The sequence below is a fragment of the Paramisgurnus dabryanus genome, chromosome 2 (assembly GCF_030506205.2).
Source record: "Paramisgurnus dabryanus chromosome 2, PD_genome_1.1, whole genome shotgun sequence".
Lineage (NCBI taxonomy): Eukaryota > Metazoa > Chordata > Actinopteri > Cypriniformes > Cobitidae > Paramisgurnus > Paramisgurnus dabryanus.
The window spans coordinates 15,746,312-15,766,745 of NC_133338.1; the positions used below are offsets into that span (position 1 = coordinate 15,746,312).

At 37.3% G+C, this 20,434-nt stretch overlaps 1 protein-coding gene and 1 long non-coding RNA gene across 6 annotated transcripts in view; one reads left to right on the forward strand and one right to left on the reverse strand.

Annotated features, from left to right (window-relative positions):
* Positions 1-19,454, forward strand: part of LOC135783638 (uncharacterized) — a 69,559-nt gene extending 50,105 nt beyond the window's left edge. For 3 of the 4 annotated variants that reach the window (XM_065294391.2, XM_065294393.2, XM_065294392.2), the window contains exons 6-7: positions 16,011-16,085; positions 18,932-19,454. In XM_065294391.2, coding sequence (XP_065150463.1) covers positions 16,011-16,085; positions 18,932-19,018 — 162 coding nt within the window. In that variant the 3' untranslated portion in view covers positions 19,019-19,454. The remainder of the gene's footprint in view (positions 1-16,010; positions 16,086-18,931) is intronic. The other variant, XM_065294394.1, reaches the window with a different exon arrangement.
* Positions 12,893-14,360, reverse strand: LOC135783782 (uncharacterized). 2 transcript variants are annotated; one of them, XR_010545789.1, is made up of 3 exons: positions 13,928-14,360; positions 13,488-13,531; positions 12,893-13,065 (listed from the first exon to the last, which is right to left on the reverse strand). It is a non-coding gene; the product is annotated as an uncharacterized lncRNA (long non-coding RNA). The 2 variants fall into 2 exon arrangements; XR_010545788.1 differs by lacking the exon at positions 13,488-13,531.
* Positions 19,455-20,434: the final 980 nt, after the last annotated feature.

Sequence of the window (20,434 nt, forward strand, 5' to 3'; positions counted from 1 at the left end):
ATTAGTATAGGTGACACCCTATGTCCAGTTTAACATGAACAGTAACATAATGATTCTCACATGAGAGTGTTTTGCTCTGGTGGGCAGTCCACACAGAGTCTTTCTAAGAAACATAAATTCTATATGTATATGTGTAGGGTGCATCTTCCAGCTTTCGACGGTCTTCAACCCATGCGCTTTGCACGCGTAGAGGGCCGTGTGAGGGAGGAGGGTACTAGAGCCTCGTTGGTTTCCCATCACACATGGATGTTGTCCTCAAATTTATCTCCCTCGTCGTCCTCATTAATTTGTACCCGTTGGTACATTATCTTACCCATTCCTTTGTCGATAGTTTTCTCAATCAAACCCCTGATACATGGTATGCAACAACAACCACACAATGCAAGGATAGCAACAGCTACAGCAGTTGACATCAGTAAAGAAGTTATCAGTGTACTCCACTTCCCAAACCACTTTTCCATCATTTTTGTAAATGGGTCATCTATTCTCAGCCAATTCATTTAACAAGGCGGTCAAACCTTTTAATGCCCTTATAATGCTCTCATCAGGGGCAGTATTATCAAAAATACATTTTCAGCATCCATCATCTATAATTTTTAAACACCCCCCTTTTCAGCCAACCACATATCTAATGCCAGCCTGTTTTGTTGTGCCATCAGTGACGTTAGTCCCATTTGTTCAGTTATCCCCTTAACGTAATACAATTAATTAATCCAATCCACATTTTTATTGAGGGTTGACCACCAGAAAAGAATTGACTCAAAACTTGCAACAATCTGATTTCTCACTTTGTATTCATCTGGCACCCCCCTTGGAACCCCTATGGCATCTATATACTGTACATTCTATATACACATTAGATCCACCAGGCAGATTTCTTTTCTGTCTGTTAATACTCTTAACACTTATTTTATCATGTAGGCTCCCAAAATCAGGTAATGAAAACATTTGAAATGGCATTATTTAATTGTACAAGGGTACAGGTTCCCTTCCAATTTACTCTTAAACTTGGCCTTAAATTCATGTCAACACACATTCACCATACGTCTGCCCTTTCTGTGGTCTGGCATACAAACCAGTTTGCCTTGTATCCAGTGTTTTCCGCTATATACATTCAACCGTGGCGGCCCGCCACTCCTAAAACATCCCCGCCACGCCTGCGGTTGTGGATAGAAGGGATACAGCAAACGAAATCTCGTTGGATGAGCAATGTTTTATCCTAATCCTTTAACCAAACCCAACTCTAAACACAAAATTTCATACGATTGTAGGATGTATTTGTATCTAATTTAGCCAGAACCGCTGTTTTCATCCTAATAATCCTACCTCCAAATCTAATCCTTAACTTTTCGGCATTTGCTGTATCCCTTCTAGACAAAACCCACAGCGGCAGCTCACAAAAAAGCTACCGAAATGTCCGCTCTGCGAGACTGGCTGTCTAGAAATAAATTCCTTTCTGGATTTGCGTTGTTCACTCATTTATAAATAAATCTCCTAAAATATCATAATTTCCTCCATGGGTTTAGTTTCATGCACAAATAGATTTAAATCAACAGAGGATTATTAAGCTACGTTTCTGTTTTGAGAAATAATAATAAAATAAATAAGCCTATACGAAATATGTTGCACTTAAATAATTATTAAATTGACAAAACGAATAAAAAAGTATTTGCGTTTCTGTTCTTATTTTGTGACGCGCTCTAAAACCAAACCAGCAGAAAGCACGTCATGTTTTTAATGATTATAAATAAGCAAAAGGTTTTCTCCTTATTGTGAGTTTACACAAATAAAAATACATCATTTGAAGTTTCGAATGTTGTTTTACTTTTATCTTTATGACTATAAATTTAGGGTAATTTAAGCTGCAAGGTCATCACGCATATGATGTTCACCGGCGCATATCTACACCAACACAGCGCAGGGCTGCGAGAAAAGACATTATTAAACTTTTGATTTAACATATTACGAGTTTCTCATATTATCAACTTATCAGGCCATTAGTTATTCAGAATATAGGCTATAAGCGCAGAGCGCTGCTGACCACTCAGCTGTCAGTCAATCGTCTGTGCTTTAGATCGACCCTCACAAAGTTTCACATTAAATGATAAGATATTTGTCCAAAAACAAAAGGCTAAATACTGAATACTACTTATATGTGACTGCAAGACATTAATAGTCGAATCTGTTTGTAAGGAAACTTACATTATTCCCGTGGAAGAGAAGAACGTTGGTAATAGAAACTTGAGGCAGACGGTGAGACTGTTTTATCTGTTTTCAGATGAAACAGCAGGGTCGGGGTACCCGCGGGTGAACCGCATAATATTTGATCTAACGGGTGTAATAGGCTATTCGCGTGTCATTTGTGTTGTAGATGCAGGTCGGGACTCAATAGACAAGAGTAAAATGCGGGTCTAACATCCAAGACCAAAATTCCACTCGTTTTTAAATGTCCCGTGCTTATTTGTGTTTAAGATCTGTCTGAAGACCGGTAAAGCTTTATATTTAACTGCGCGATTTGCAGTGTGACCGGCTCGGGGTCACAGTCTTTATGTCAAATGGTACGGGTGTGAAATAAAATTGCTGCTGATGTCGGATAACTGGTCGGTTGTTCTGTCAATCAGAGCGGTGCAGATTATTAAACAGGACTGCATGACTTTGTAACTGAGCTCTGTACGCTAAACACGAGGACGACCTTGCAATGCACACTACATTAAAACTACAATGAAATATCCGAACTACGTACGTAGCTGTGTAATGTTTTTTTAAGAAAAAACAGTTTAGATCAAACATAGAAAAGCAATATGCTATAAATATAAGGAAAAGTAAATGACAGCGTGAAAATTATAAAAAATACATGTTAGTTTACTGTAGCCTATATTCTACATAATTTTTTTTTTTACATTTATAATCATCATGGGTGCCCCCTGCCGCCACAGCTGAAAAAAATCCTAGAGGAAACACTGTTGTATCCCTCTTTATCATTTGTAACATCAATTTCTTTTTGGCACCACCCATCTGTAAAATGGTTATCTTAAAACATTTATAATTACCCTTATAGGCCTGTATATTTGGTGGGAGAAACATTTTCATTATTAGAAACAAATAAACAACATTCATCCAATCTTCATCCTCCATATCCTTAAAGGGATACTTCACCGATTTAGCATTCAGCTTTGTATCTGTAGAAACCCGGCAGTATTACTGAATGACCATGTTTCCCTCCATCATTTCCCCCTGAGAGGAGAGATATCTGCATTTTGGTTCTGCAAAAAAGTCCTCCGATGATGCAAAAATCGTCATATTACATCATCGGAGGACTTTTTTGCAGAACCAAAATGCAGATATCCCTCCTCTCAGGGGGAAATGAGGGAGGGAAACATGGTCATTCAGTAATACTGCCGGGTTTCTACAGATACAAAGCTGAATGCTAAATCGGTGAAGTATCCCTTTAAATGCTTTGATCATACATTACCCATTCATTGTGATCTCCAAAATCAGTTTCTATGGTTCATCACATCACTATCTTAACAGATGTTGGGCTAGCTTCTGTGACCTCATACGAGCCTTCTCGTCTGGGTTCATCCCACTTATGCTAGTAAACTTTGATCTACACCCAGGTTTCTACAGGAAAAGGTTTTGCAGTTTCTTCGTCACCAGGTGTGTCTCTGGGCCTGCTTTCAATCTGTAAAATAGCTTTATGGTTTCTCATTAGTTCAGCAATATATTCATTAATTTAATTTTTTAGATCCTCCTCATGCTCCAAATTCACTTCATTTTGATAAGCTTTGAACATTGGTCTCCCTGTGACCATTTCATGAGGGGATTTCAACTCGTTTCCCTGTTAGTACTAAATCTTATGGCCATGAGCGCTATTGGTAAGGCCTGAACCCAATTTAGTTTAGTCTGTGCACAGATTTTGGCTATTTTTGATTTTAAGTATGCCGTTACACCTCTCAACCGCCCCTTGAGACTGTGGATGATACACTGATCCAAATTTTTGGGATATTCCTACCCTAGCAAGTGCTTTTCTCAACAGGTTGGCCTGAAATCCTGGTCCATTATCTGCCTGCAATACCTTGGGAAGCCCAAATCTTGGGACCACTTCCCTCTTAAGTGCTCCAGCCACTGCTTGCGCACTCTGCGTTCACGCTGGATAAGCTTCTGTCCATCTCGAAAAAACAAATTTTCTCCTTAATTGGGTGGATCATATCTTCAAAATCCATCACTAAATGCACAAACGGTCGTTCCACACTTGGAAACAGACACATCGGATGTACTGCTAGTTTGACATTTCTTTTCATATGTCACATTCTGACAAAAATTTGCTAATTTTGTTTTGCATATTGATAAACCAGAAACCCTGTTGTCTCAAAATCTTATCTATCATCTCCCCCCTTGCGCAATGTTCACTATGCACGTTCATCATTACCATTTTCTCCATTCTAGATGGAATTACTAATTCTTGTTCTCTGTTTTCCACAAACCTTTTACATTGACAACACCTCTGCTTTGCCACTCCATCTTTTCAATTTGTGACGCTGTATTTTGCATGTCTCTGATTTCATCTACAGTTACGTCTGCGGAAATGCTCACCTGTTCACTGTCAGTCTTTTACCTGACCTTGTCACTACCATGGTCATGGTTTCAGCTCGCTCTGGTTTTGCCGCTCCTAATTTTGCTTCCTCATCTGCTTTTTCATTTCCTTTGTCAATAAATGAATCTCCTTTTGTGTGTGCTGCACACTTATTTACAATTACTTTAGCTGGTTTTTGTATTGCCTGAAATAGTTGTGTAATCTCTGTAAGATGTTTAATTTGCATGGTGGCCATTACTTCTCTAAAACCCATTTTCACCACATATCAGTATTTACATTGATTTCCATACCTTTTCCATACCAATTTCACATGCTTCAATTAAAGCCCTTAATTCTGCACGTTGTGCAGACATGTGTCCATGCCTCACCCTCTTGCACCTCAATACTTTAAATCTGTCAGTCGCTGAATCTCCCAGGATCACACTGTATCACATGCAACTCTGACCTATCTCATTTTTATAGCATGAACCATCAACAAACAAATGCTTGTAACCGGGATCCCCTTTGTAACCCAAATCTGCTCTCAGTTTCATCTCTTCAATGCCTTCTGTCATACAGCCCTGCGGTGTGTCTTCTCTACAATATAACAACATCTGTCAGATTTTTTCCCATGTCCTTACATTTAAATTCCCTAAATTACTTGACCCTACTGGCATATTCTGGTAATAACTCTGGTATGAACTACAACACCCTGTGGCTCCCATTAATGCCATCATTTGCTTCACTGTGTTTTGACATGGATAGTCAAGCATGGTTCTGTGGTGTTTGTCACAAATGTAATTTTGCCCTTCAAAGATTACTCTTTTTAGGTATTGTACACTGGTTTTAGCCAATATCAGCTTTTATTTTGATACTTTTTATCCACTGTTCAAAACTTTCTGTTAATTTATCAAACCCCTCTCTGTTGTTTTCTGCTGTCAAAATATCATCTACATATTTCAACCATACTCCCTGTCATCTCTCGGGATAACTAGCTTATCTTTTAGCAATTGGTTAAACAATACAATTACCTGCTCCTTTGTGCTGCTGTCCTGTAAAATTATTTGCTTCTGCTGTATACCTGTCTAAGTCATTTCTAATGGAATTAGATACCAACCTAGCTCCCTGTTCTCCATCCAGCCTTTCTCTCCTTCTTCCCATTCAATGGAATATGACTTTTTCACATAAGGTTCTAGGTCCCTAGCCCTATGATTTCCCCACACCCACACTGTCACATTGGGGTGGCTTCCTTCCACAGCAAAATATCTAGCTTACAACTGCTGATCCTCACTGCTACTCCAGCCTAACAAACCAACACTCCTTCACTTCTCAACTCAATTTCTTCTCCTAATTTGAATCTTTGTTCATATTTGAAATCCTCTCCTTTGAGGCAATATTTCATTGTACAGTGACCCTCAAATCTTGGCTTTCGTCCCTGAAAATCTTTAGTTTTTTCTCTGGCAGCCGCCATCATTTTTTTTTCTAATTTCCCAATCCAATATACTTCTGGTCTTATTAAAGGGTTAATTCCTGTTTAGTTATTTTAGTTAGACACTGCAATGTTAATCCCTGTGTTGTGGTTTTGATGGTATCATTTAATTTACACAAAATGTCCCTTCCAATTAATGTGATCGGAACCTGAGGTGCCATCAAAAATTTATTTACAACAGTTTTTCCTTCTATCTGAACCATAATTGGTTCTGACAGACACATTTCCATAGGTTTTCCAGAGAATCCCATTGTTCTAACAGATGATTGTGATGCAACAACCCCAGGTACCAATTTTGGATCAATTGAGCTGCATGTAGCCCGGTGTCAATTAAATAATCAATTTTCACTCCATTAATTATGCATGTTAATTTAGGTTCTTCCCAATCATTTTTGGATAATGCTACCTGTTGGTTAATGGGACCCTCCGAACACCCCTATTGCTTCCATGGGTTTTTTGGACAGTCACGCCTAGCATGATTATTCTCCCCACATCCCCAGTAAACATTGTTTTGCCCGAAATATTGACCCAGATCAGCGGATGCCCTGTTCTGAAAATATCCCCTTCCTCTGCCCCTTGGCCATCTTCAAAAATTAATTCCTCTACTCTGTCAACTAGGTGCCATTACATTCACAACTACTGGTTGAGACGGGGCTGCGCCCTGGGGGTGCTGCCATGGGTTCTGATGTTGGGTTTGATCCGCAGCTTGTTTTGGCAAACCTGCTACCTTTTCAGACTTGTTAGGAGGGTGTGTTGCAGTCATTTCGCCCTGAGAGTGGCTCGCTGACTCCTATGACCCTGCCGATTCCACTACATAGGTTCCCCGGGGGGCCTTACTAATGTCTTTGTGTCTTTTCTTTTCTTCCAGACTAACTTGAGCCAGCTTTCGTTCAGTCTCTTTAGCTTGTTGCTCTAAGTCTCTTTCGTGTTTCTGGTGTTTGGAGGCATGGTGTTTCAGGGTCTCCACCCACTGGCTGTGTGGCATTGCATCTAGCCCTGGGGTGTCACTCAGTTTGTTTTGCACAGACACTGGCAGTGCGTCCAGCAGTTGCTTTCTGAACAGTCTGGTTTCAAAGTCTCTTGGGTCAGTGGGATCTTTTCTCAGCCCCTGCCCTCTCCAAGTTTGCATGTTTTTAGCAATCCACAGTCCTCCTGACCCAGTGCAGTGGGGGTCAGTTTGGTGCTGTCAAACTTGACAGGGAACTCAGTTCTCAAGGCACCCCAAAGTCTGCCCCTGTAACAGTCAAGAGCCTGGGCGTCAAAATCAGACGAAACCACACTCTGTCCCATACCTGCTGACCACAACACATCCTCCATTTCCCTCAAACTAGTGATTTTTGCCAGTAAGGCTTTTATGTCACCCACCGCCAATCTTGTACCTTGCGTCTCTTTCTCCAACGCACCGATCCAGGGACCAGCACCGTCTCTTAAACTTGGCAACAGATTTATTATAGTCTCTAAATCCCTATGAGCCCATGGGACATACACAGCTGTTTTCCCTTCAATACGCAACAGAAATACACTCACACCTGGCTCATTCATTCCACCTCTAGGGGTGCTTTTCAATAACGGGGATCTTTCCTCTATTGGGTCAAAGTCTAAAGCTAATGTGTCCCTATACTCCATATCTCTGTTTCTCTCCTCTACCAACATCTTAGCTCTGTAAGTTCTTAATCCATCAGGTCCTGACATTTTTGTCATATCTATACCACCTTTAGAGGCTGGGTACTCTTGTGTCATTTTCATATTTAGCCAGTCATCAGTTTTTTCGCTTTCTCTGTTCCATAGCCTGCAATGCCCTGACCTTTTGTTGCTTAAGCACTCTTTCTTTAGCTATCTCTCTATCCTGCCTTTCTTGCTCCAAAATCATCCTTTCTTCCTCTTGTAATCTTTTACTCAGCTCTCTGTCCTGCGATAGCCCTGCTAAACCCAAAGACTTCACCTCTTTAGTTAATTCTGTTATTTCCTTTGCTCTCTGTTCAATTAGTCGGTCCAGATGTTCTAACTGAGTCCTGGTATACTGACTAGCTCCTCCTGCTGCCTGACTTTGTTCACGGAATGATCCTTCTTTGCCTCTATGCATCTCATCATACAGTTCCACATTTCCCTCAACTTCTACTTCCCCTTTAAGCTGCATAGTTCCTTTAATAACTGGATACAGTGTGCTAGCATTTGGTGAAGCAACAGGGGTGGTTAGGGCTGGAGTGAGAGCAGTGAAGGGAGGGCGACTCTCAGAGAGAGCTGTGAAGGGAGGGTGACTTTCAGAGAGAGTGGGAAAGGGAGGGCGACTCTCAGAGGGAGTGGGAAAGGGAGGGCAGTTTGTGTGTGTGGTGAATGGGGGCATGGATTGAGGGAGGCAGAGGCAGTGGGCAGTGCATAGGGCGGTGGCTTAACTGTTTTAGTTACCACAGGTAATTGGTTTGCAGTGTCTACTGGCTGTTCTAGCAATCTTGTCTTTTCTGTTCTTTCGTTGTGCTTTGCCAGCTCTTGAACTCTGATGTCTTCTCTATCAGCCATCACTCTTTCAGCTTCCTTACTCCAACAACCTCTAGCTTTTTCCCACAATTCCATTCCATCTAACAAAGCTTTTCTCTTTTTCTTCTTTCCATCTTTCTTGGTTTTCAAATCCTGATTAGCTATATAATTAGTCATCCAAATTTTCATACTCTTAATTTTTTCTTTATTCCACGTTCCCTGTTCTGGCCAGTGAAAGGGAGGCTGCTCTCCTTTCTTATATTTGTTACTTCTGGTATACCATTTTAGGTCATTACACCACTTAGCCAATGCTTTACCATCAAAACCTTTGTCTTGTAAGTTACACCATTCTACCGGGGCCACAGTGATAGCACGCTCTAATTCTTTTGGTTGCTGCTTCCATGTTACACTGAATGATTGTTTGCTTTATTTATTTAACAATAAATCAATGCACTTCTCTGCACTATAAAATGTTCCAGTCCGGCAACTGGAATAAATCACAAAGGGTCCCACAAGTATGTAAATGATCTCCTTTTCGCAAGTCACTTTATCTGTCACACAACCACTTTTAAGATTTGATTCAAACTTAAACTTAGCACTTACAATGCACAGTTCTCTATATCCTACAATTGTCTTTGACACACTAATCTTACAACTGGAAAAACTTTTTATCTCAGGCCAACTAAAACTAACACAAAAGATCTCTCTGATTAATTGGGCTATTTTAAATGCAGACGTAACTGTATTGATCTCAGAGTCTTCTGTTTTAATTGTTAAACTTCCTTCTGTTAACTTTTCTTTTGTCAAATCAAATACACTCAATAATGACTTTTCAATATTAGATAAAGATTTCAGGTTCCACCAAAATTCAATGTTTTCAGTAACAACTGACATTCAATCATGGACAATATTTTTCACACAGGATAACTCTTACCCCTAACTTTCAAAATCAAAATTCTCATATGGGTTGAATAAAATGCAGAAATCCTCTTGGGTTGTTCTAAAACAATTAACTTATGGTAAATCCTTACCATGCAACAATTAATAAACACTTTTTTAACTTTAAGTTGGACCGAAGCTTTTTCCCTTGTCTCTCCCGTGTTTATTTGATAGAGTAATTTATAGTATCATAGTTCATCGATAAATTACCCTTAAACACTGTGTTCGTCTCAAAGAATACTTTATAGTATCATAGTTCATCGATAAAGCACCCTTGAACACTGTGTCCATATCAGTGAGCTCTCTATAGTATCATAGTTCATCGATAGAGGCACTCATAAACACTCACTCAAGCAACCCACTGGTTTTTCCCTCACTCCAGTCTCTCTCGCTCACCCTCGTTTGCATGTTCTAAGCTCCTTGGAACACAAACTATGCAAACTCTTCGTATTTATTTCACAGAGCAATTTATAGTATCATAGTTCATCGATAAATTACTCTCAAATACTCATTTAAGCAACCCACTGGATCTCCCACAACAAAAATCTTCTCTCTTCTCTCACTTTGTTTCGTAACTTAACCAGTTACACCAAGAAACAGCTCACAATCAACCCACTGGTTTTTCTTTCCTTTAAAAAAGATATATCCGTACTCATCTCAGATACTCTTATTTAAATCAGCCCACTGGCTTTACAAAATTTAGTTTAAAATTAATGTTTTAGTTTGAGTCCATAAAATCAACAAAATGTAGTATAATTAAATGCCCTCTTGGCTATTAACAGTCAACGCCCTCTTGGCTATGTTAATATTATTTTCCATCAACTGTTTCACAGCTGGGTCCTCTTGACCCTCAGATAAGAGTACACTTTACTCGGAAGACCAGGTTTCCCTATTAGAGATAATTTATCTTGTAATATTATCCACAAGTCCCTTCTCATTAATAGCAATACTAGTTCGTTTATGAGTTACAGAGAGAATTAAGGAATTCAAATGAAAACGCTGGGCTGTCTGTGTTTTCCAAACAGAGTCAAAAATCCCATCAATGCAGGTGAAAAAATGCTATAACGCTTTGCTTACCTTAATTTAAGAAGCAAGCGGCTGGCCAGCCTTAGCAGTTTAACACCCACAAAGACGAAACAATCGACTCAGGTTGGAGAACATCTCCCCCCGACCGTGAAAGGCCTCTGAACGATCCCACTCGGTTGTCCAATGTTCTCTCTTGTAACCCTGCTCGCAGCGCCAATAATGTCGTGGATTTTTTCAGGAGAATCAGAGACGGTTGAGATATAAAATTCTCTTCAAAGTATTTTATTAAAGAATTGTGTCAGACAGCTTGAAACACAATACTGGTCATAGGGTGTATACACCTGCATTGGTAAAATGATGATGACCATGACTATGACAATGACCCCGTTCTGAGTTTTTCAGTGATTTAAATAGTGCCCCCGTTTTAGTAGCCCTCCCATTCGAACAATCTGTTTGTACTGTGCCTGTATCTTTGCAACCTTTAAGTTGCTACACAAAAAGACAGCCATTGCTGGTTAAACACAATGCCTTTGTTTTCTAATGCGTCATAAAGCTATCTTGCTATTCTTACCAAGGTCACACGTCTCCCATCCCGGCCTAGCTGTGGAAAAACACTGTCATGTGCAAGCATCAGAGAGACAACTTAATTCATTTAGACCTCAACCATAAAACACATTAAAAGTATACTTTATATAAAACATTTATACTAAGCTTAAGATAAAACACTCAAAATAAAAAATGTAAAAAAAAATTAAAAGCATTACTTAAAAAGGTTCTCATCTCATCATATCCACAGGTACAATGTCATCATATACAATAAATCCATGGGGTAGCATTAAATTTTTTTTTAATAAATGCAATATTTACTTTTGTTTAAAGTAAAACATTTAATCCGTCCTTCGGATGAGACATTAAACCGAGGTCCTGACTCTCTGTGGTCATTAAAAATCCCAGGATGTCCTGCGAAAAAGAGTAGGGGTGTGCCCCGGCATCCTGGCCAAACTTGCCCATTGGCCTACTAATCATCCCTCATACTAATTGGCTATATCACTCGGTCTCCTCTCCACTAATAAGTTGGTGTGTGGTGGGCGTTCTGGCGCAATATGGCTGCCGTCGCATCATCCAGGTGGATGCTGCACATTGGTGGTGGTTGAGGAGATTCCCCCATTCATATGTAAAGCGCTTTGAGCACTGGAAAAGCGCTATATAAATGTAACTAATTATTATTATTATTATTATTATTATTATAATTACTAATACCAGGCTACAGGTGAAGCAGCTCTTTACCCCTTTTAACGTCTTTTAATCAGTCCTCATTTATGTCCAAGAGACTCAATAATAATCTTTTACATTTTAATCCTTACATTTTTTATATTTAAAAAACGTTTGTGTGGTGCTGCGCATCCGTGTGTGTGTGTACCTGGTAATTATCACGTTGTGGGGACAAGATAGGAATACCAGTATTTTTGTGACCTTGTGGGGAAATTTTTTAGTTCCCATGAGGAAACAAGCTTATAAATCAAACAAAATGATGTTTCTTGAAAATGTTAAGAAGTAGAAGGGTTTCTGTGATAGTTGGGGTTAGGGAATGGGGTAGGTAAGGGGAATAGAATATAGAGTTTGTATGGTATAAAATGCATTACGTCTATGGAATGTCCCCACAAAACATGGAAACCAGAATGTTTGTGTGTGTGTGTGTGTGTGTGTGTGTGTGTGTGTGTGTGTGTGTGTGTGTGTGTGTGTGCCCTGGTGAAAAAATAGTATGCTAAATATATTTAATTTTGATATACTTAAGTATACTTGCAGTCACACTAATGACCAGTATACTTAAAGTGTGCTATTGATTAGTTTATTTAAAGAGTGCTATTTTGGAACAACTAATTTTGTACTTAATATATTTTAGTTGTATATTAATTGTAACAAAGTACAACTTTAAGTGTATTTAGTGTACTTTTGTGTGCTAAAGTGGAACAACTTTAAGTGTATTTAGTACAATTTAAGTACATGACTGTTTTTGTGCTAAATTCATGCTTGATAAGTGGATTTAGAGTGTGTTTTATTTATGTTAGGAGTACATTACAAATGTATTATGAGTGTCTTGCAAACATACAATCAGTATACCTTAAATAGACTGTTTGCGTACATTCTATATATTTTTGGCCAATCCAAAACTCTAAAAACTGCACTGGTGAAAAATGAATATGCCAAGTACATTACATTTTGTATACTTTTACATACCTGCAGCTAGATTAGTAATGAGTATACTTCAAGTGCGTTAATAATTAGTTAACTTAAAGAGTGCTATTTTGTGAATAGATTACTTTAGCTGGTAACATAACCAAAATATTTTTTCCAAATAAATAAAAGCTGATTAAAACAGTCAAAAACAATTCATTTTAAATATATTTAAAATATAGTTTTATTCACACCATTCAAAGTGTACAGTATTTGCCTAAAAATTGAACAATTACTCATTGAAGAATGTCAAGATGAGTGAGTTTACAACGTCTTTCTCTCCCAAATCAACTTTAGTCTGGCAGGTTTTGGTTCAGCCTAAGGAAATCTGAAAAAGAGAGACAATAAGCTCAATTAAAAAGTGTTTAATATTAAAACATTACATTAATTTAAGACTTACTGTATTAAATCTATAGTTTACTGGCAGAGATTGTATAGCAGATATATTTTTACCTAAACTAGAGCTTGACTTAAATGTCATCATATATATTAAGGGGCGGTTTCCCGGAGAGGGATTAGACTAGTCCTAGACTAAAATGAATGTAAGAGCTGTCCAAACTGAAAACAACTTGCTCTGACATATCTTAAAATACATCAGTGCCCTTTGTTTTACATCGTAATGCACATAAGTAATGTTTTTAGTAAGGCATGTTTGTTAAAACTATCCTAATTAAACTAAGGTCTAGTCCTGGATAAATCTAATCCCTGTCTGGGAAACCACCCCTAAGAGTTTTCATTATAATGACTTGCCTATATGGGCTGCAAAATCCTCCTTACATAAAATACTTCAGCTCCTAAAGAAAGATTTTATTGTATTAAATTTAAATGTAAAACTTGTCAGAAAGAAAATGCAACAAGCAGACAATTGGGTGGTTTCCTGGAAAGGGATTAGCTTAAAACAGGACTAGGCCTTAGTTTAATTAAGAAATATAACTAGTTTCAAAAAACATGCCTTAATAAAAACATTACCTGTGTGCATTTTGAGGCAAAACAAAGGACACTGGTGTATTTTAAGATATGTCAGTGCAAGTTGTTTTCAGTTTGGACAGCTCTTACATTTATTTTAGTCTAGGAGTAGTCTAATCCCTGTCCGGGAAACCGCCTCAATATGTATATAACGTTATCTAAACTGAAGCTTGATTTACTACTACGAATGAATTATTATATCTTAAGAGTTTAAAATGACTTACCATTAGCTGCAAAGTCCTCCCTACAAATGTCTTTGAAAAACTTTAGCTTCTGAGGAAAGAATGCAGCATCATTAATACTAAATACAGTTAGGTAAAAGCCTTACAACCTCTAAACAGTCAATAAATGGTTAACTTTCACGCTACATTTAAAAAACAGATTTTCTGACACTACCTTTTTTCATTAACATATACATACACACCAATACATATATTTAACAAAACAATCGGGTGTACTAATTCGATATAACAGCCTAACAGTGCTATCTTTCAAACCTTTAACATTAGCTATAAGCTAAGCTAAGCTACACAGCAGCTTATCACTAATAGCGAGTTAGACACCGCGTTATTGACAACATTTCGCATTCGAAATATGATAGTCTACTGATAAACTTCAGAATGGTCAAACGATAATCAAATATAATTAATTTTAAGATATTTTAACGTACCTTGGGACTGAACCCGTCCGTCTTGAACGACTGGTAAAAATCAAAATACGTGCGTCGTGACGTCATCACACACGTCAGATGCATTATTCAAATCTCAGAATTCACTTTTCTCTGAAATGCATTTACGAAAACTGTTTAAGTTAATTAATGTGTACAGCTAAAAGCGGTATGCAATTGACTCAAAAACTACAAAAAAACAAACACTCATATTCCCCTTACGAAAATGAATGTTTTTTTGTGGTAAAAGTTTAGTATTTTTTTTTTTTTTTGGTGTATTGATTATTATTAGCAAAACCATGGTTATTTTGTGGTAAAACACAGTTAATTGATTTATCCAATGCTTGACTATAGTGAAGTTAAAGTGTACCTTATTATGTTAATAGTATATTACAAATGTATACATCTACAATATAAAATGTAACTGAACATACTGCTCTCTCGTAATTTTAAGCCCACGTTATTTCTCCATAAAATAATATACATTTGTACACCCCATATACATATCAAAATGTACTTAAAATATACTGTTTCTAAAGAATACTAAATAATGTATTTTAGAAATATACTGTCAATGCATTATTATAATGATAACTTTAAGCATACCGATAAAGTATACCTAAAATACATTTTAAAATAAGTTTAAATTTAGTATACTTTAAAAATTGCACAAAACTTATAAGTATATTTTTCTAAAGTATACTTTTAGAAAATATACTAAAGTATAATTATTTTGAAGTATGTTAAAAGTTTAATTGTAAAAAATACGCGCAAATATGTTGTAAGCATACTTTAAATATGTTTAAAGAAAGTACATTCCTTTGTAAGTATATTTGTAATGTACTATTGCAACGTTAAATATACTTGAAATACAATAAAGTATATTTGTTTTTCACCAGGGTGTGTGTGTGTGTGTGTGTGTGTGTGTGTGTGTGTGTGTGTGTGTGTGTGTGTGTGTGTGTGTGTGTGTGTGTGTGTGTGTGTGTGTGTGTGTGTGTGTGTGTGTGTGTGTGTGAGCACAAATCCATTTGCTATTTAAATAACGTGGCCCTAAACATGATAATGATAATTGCACTGGGTTGAAACTAGCAAAAGCCAGTTGTGTCGCGCATTGCTCTGCATTGCACCGGGTGTATGATAGGGCCCAAACAGGCCACTGTTTCACAGTGTGCTTTAATAGTCACATCAACGGAAAATAGCCATCAAGTGTCCCATTGTATAGTAAGGATAGTCAGGGTCCTTACCAGTGCCCAAGCCCATGTATATGATGCACTGATTCATGACCTAGGGATCTAGGGAACTAATTGAGACTGCAAATGGCTCACTTCATGTGGACTTGCAGTCTCCTTAACTGACAATGGCAATGTGTCGCATGTCCGTTAAGTCCACAAGACCGTAGCGTGTCCCATTGCTAATTTTAAGTTTGAAAGGGTGCTCATGGGCACCCCCTTTATGGTTGATATACGCCCTTGATGTGCATATAGCATCTCTATGTAATGACGGTAGACAGCAGCAACTTTCACAGTTTTTTCACAGAGTCTGTGATGAAGCATTAACTCTGTACTTCATATTTTATCTAACAATTTTACACTTGATACAATTTTCTGCTATACCCTAACTAGATCTAATTTACATTACAGAAACGGTCAGACAGTACTATAAATGGAACTTCTATTTATGAAACCGTGCAGGACGTGAGAGTCACATCAAATATGGTTGGTATTCACACACAAAACATTTAGCTTGTTATAGTGCTAATAGTAGTGCGACACTTCAGCCAAATATCAAAATTACCCCATGATTTACTGACCCTCAAGCAATCCGGGATGCATATGTCCATCATCTTCATAGAAACACATTTGGAGTTATTTTAGTAAATGTCCTTGATCTTCCAAGCTTATAATGATAAAAACCAGGGATCAGGGAACAACTTCTGACTTTGAACGCCAAAAAAGTGCATCCATCCTTCATAAAGGTAATCCACATGGCTCCAAAGGGTTCTTTTGTGGGTAATCGATGCAATTTTGTAAAAAAAATCCATATTTTACATTTATTAAATTCCGGTAAAGGCTCACTAGAGCAATGTACCCATGGCAACCAATGCTCACTATGTAAAACTCTTGTGAATCGAGTCCAAGATGTAATTGTTACTGGAAGCTAGTGCATACAGTTAATCAAGTTTGGAATGAGGATATTTTTCTTACAAGACAATTGCCCGCAGAAGACAATTATTAACCCTTGGAGTGCCTTGTGGTTAACTTCTGTAAATTAATGTTAGGGGGTATTAAAATATGGGGGAAATCTGGCTGGATGATCCCTTTAATATCCATAGAATGTATTACATACAGTAATATGCCCATTCATTCAAATTTATTTTGAAAAAAATGTTTGTTGAAATGCCAAAGGAACACAAGGAACATACTGCATTTCATCTGTGCTGTTTTTTTTTTTGTTTGTTCGTTTGTTTTGTATTGTGAGACCCTGTCTGTGAAATCCAATGTTGCTTACATTATGATGATTTTATGTAAATTTTATATAAACAGTAAATCACCAAAAGTGACTTGGGTTTTCACAGACAGGCTCACATATACTATTGATCACTGGATGTAAAAGGTTGTGTAACTAAAGCTCTCATTGCACCACAAAAGCTTGCACAAGCCAAAGCCCTATAGCAGCTACCCAGAACTGTGATGCCTAGACAGACAATCTCCATTATATAATCTTATATAGTACATCTACATTAAAGGGATAGTCTGGCCAAAAATGAAAATTACGCCCCGATTTTCATGGGGCTGTGTGAATTACTTTTGTGAAGAATTGATTTACATTGTTTGGACCCCATATTCACCCAGTATAAAGATCAAAAGTATCAGAATATGTGTTCGTATGAAAGATGATGGACAATTGTAACTCGGATGGCTTGAGTGTGTAATTTCTATTGTTGGCCGAACTGTCACTTTAAGGGCCAGATTTACTAAACAGGGCAAACTAGTGTAAGAGAGCAATTTAAAAGTCCTGATGGAAGTGGAAATTGATGCACACTGTAAAAAAATTCAGTAGAAATTGCAGCTGGGTTGCTGGTAACTTACCGTAGATTTAAATTTATGATTTTTACTGGCAACATTTCGTTCAAAGTTAAATGAACATTAAACATTTCCAAGTCTTTATATTTATAGAGTAAAACTAAAAAAAAAGCATCAAGCAAAACATTCTTGGGAAACAAAATCTGAAGCAAAAAAACAGAAAAAGGTTGATGATGATTTCTGGTTCCCAGAATGCTTTGCATGAGGCTGTTATTGTATAGTTTTATTCTGTAAAGATAAAGACTTGTTAATATTTAAAATTTATTTAACTTTGAACAAACTCTTGCCAGTAGATAACATAAATTTAAATCTACGGTAAGTTACCGGCAACTCAGCTGCAATAACATTGTAATTTCTACGGAATTTTTATACAGTGCAGGTAATTTACAATCACATGGCACATAAAAGAACACAGGCATAAAACAAATATTTTCATAATGACCAGCGCAATCTACCAAGAGCAGAGCAAATTAGTGTAGAATTTAAGGCATGCTTTTTTGGCCATGTAAAAATGGTGCAAATACCAGTTAATTGACTCACACAAACCCAGTAAATCATTTTGCACGATTCATTAAAATACTCTCCTGCCATAAATTTTGCATCAGAAAGAGAAACTCCCATAAATGCATATGCAATAAGGTCAGTGGCAAAAGTGTCCACGCCTTTTCATCGCTAATATTCACTGTCTTTAGTTTTTTAGTAGACAAAGAGGCATTTGTGCTGGCGAAAGTTATTAGTAAATCTGGCCCTATATTTATCAAAATCAAAGTACATTTTCAGAAAATGGTCCCTACAGTAGCTATCACTGGGGAAGTGTACTTTCAAAAGGTATAACTTTACAAAGAGTTTATATAAGCTAGGAACAGTATACAATGGCATCTGAAACATGTATTTCGCTGTAGTACTTTTTCCAGTCACGCAGTGAATGTATATTTTGTATAACTTGGACCAGTATATAATTGCTGGGCACAACATTAATTTCTGTAGAGCTAATGAGTCATATTTAATAGAAGACCCACTCAACATAAAGTCTAATTTGGAGGTTTCACCCTTTGTGAACCATTAGCTGATTAGATTAACAAAAATGTAAATGATGCTAAAATTGGAAATACTTGGCACTTAACAACATGAAGACTGCATATTAAAGGCGGGATGCATGATTTTTTTTAAAACACTTTGGAAATAGGAGTCGGGTCGAGTAACAAAACACACTTGTAGCCAATCAGCCAATATTAAAAGAAGGTCCAGATTCTATTGGGGTAGGGGCGTGTTTGTTTAGGTGATTTCAAATGTCAACATTGGTTTTCATAGAGCATGCACACCGCCTTTAATTTTTAGCTTTTATTTTGTGCTTAAATAGAAATTTGATAAACTACATAGAATAAACAGGTTTCTAAGAATTGTCACATGCTTGAAATAAGATGCATTTACGAGAATGTGAATTTTCTTATCTGATCACCCACTTGCTTCCCCTACAGCCTCAGACCGTTTATGACAAAATCAGCTATCAACGTCAGCAAGTGATCACGCCCAGCACTTCCTCTCCCTACCAAAAAGTTCTGTGAGTGTGACACAGACTATTTATGCTTTAAGTTAAATTCCGGTCTTTGGATCAGTTTCATTACTATTTACCATATATTCATATGTATTATTAACAGAATCTGATGGCCTGAAACTGTAAAAAAAACAAAATATATTTTGCAATAAAAACTGTAGGCATTCACTAGAATGAAAAGACACTTGCATGATTTTTTTGGCATTAAACATGTTCAGCACTGAATGTAGCTAAAATAAATGTTTGTTGATGATGTATTATATAAGGTTTGAGATAAAATATCTGTTTGTTATGTCAGCTGCTTTTCTGTGATACGAAGTAAAGATTATACAAAATTCCATTTTGTGATCATTCCTATAATTATATCCTTTTATATTGTTGTAAAGTGTTAACTAATTAGCTATGTTTGGTAGTTAAAAAAGCAAATAAACAAGTTCTATACCTTCTATCTTTGTAATCGGAGTAGTTATTGGACATAACTGTATGAAATCATAAATACACATAAATTCAAACACATAAATTCTGATCATGACAATTTGCCGATACGGTGCGGCAGTATTGATTTTTTCGTATGAATTTACATATTAAATTTTTTCAAGAAAGAACAGACCCTCTGCTTACAAACAAACAAACAAAACAAGTTTTATTCTATCTTCATTTGTTCTATTTTTATAACCTCTTAAATATGGGTAGGTTTCTTTAAAAATACCAAATGTTTAAGAGAACCAGAGAGCCGAATTCCTAGTGTTATCTCAGTGTCACTGGTTGGGTTAGACAGGAACAGCAGTGACCAGCCTTCTGTTTAAAACCATGTCCTAGCGAGGAGGCTAATGCAGGACACTGAAAGGGGCAACACTGAGTCGGAGAGTTTGGGATTTTAATTCATTGGTGATTTATGTGACATCGAAGTGACTGAAAGGAAATGTCCATGAAGGTAGGGAAAAGAGACGTCATGTCACCTTCGCACAGGTTTCTATACGACCACTGATGTGGCCAGGTCTCTTGTGCTCGGCTTCTTAGGGAAAGCTGAATATGCAGTGCCCCTGCCGTCTATTTATACTCCCCCGGCGGGGCGGGGCCGACAGATGCAAATGCTGTATGACTATATTCATTTGTTCTTTCTAGTTACACTCGAAGCAGATTGGTCTCTAGCAAGTTCCCAACGCTTCTGTCATTAAAATAACACGCAAAACCTAAAAAGTGGAACTTTTAAACATGCCATAATAAATTATTTATGGGGTATTTGGAGCTAAAACTTCACAAACACATTCTGGGCACACCAGAGGCCTATTTCAGATCTTTAAAGGGGCATAAAAGGTCTCCTTTAATTCTTTATGACATACAGTAGATTAAACAGTATGCTGTTAACACAAGATATTTGGGTCCATACTGGTATTATCACAGATCACATTCATGACGCGAATCA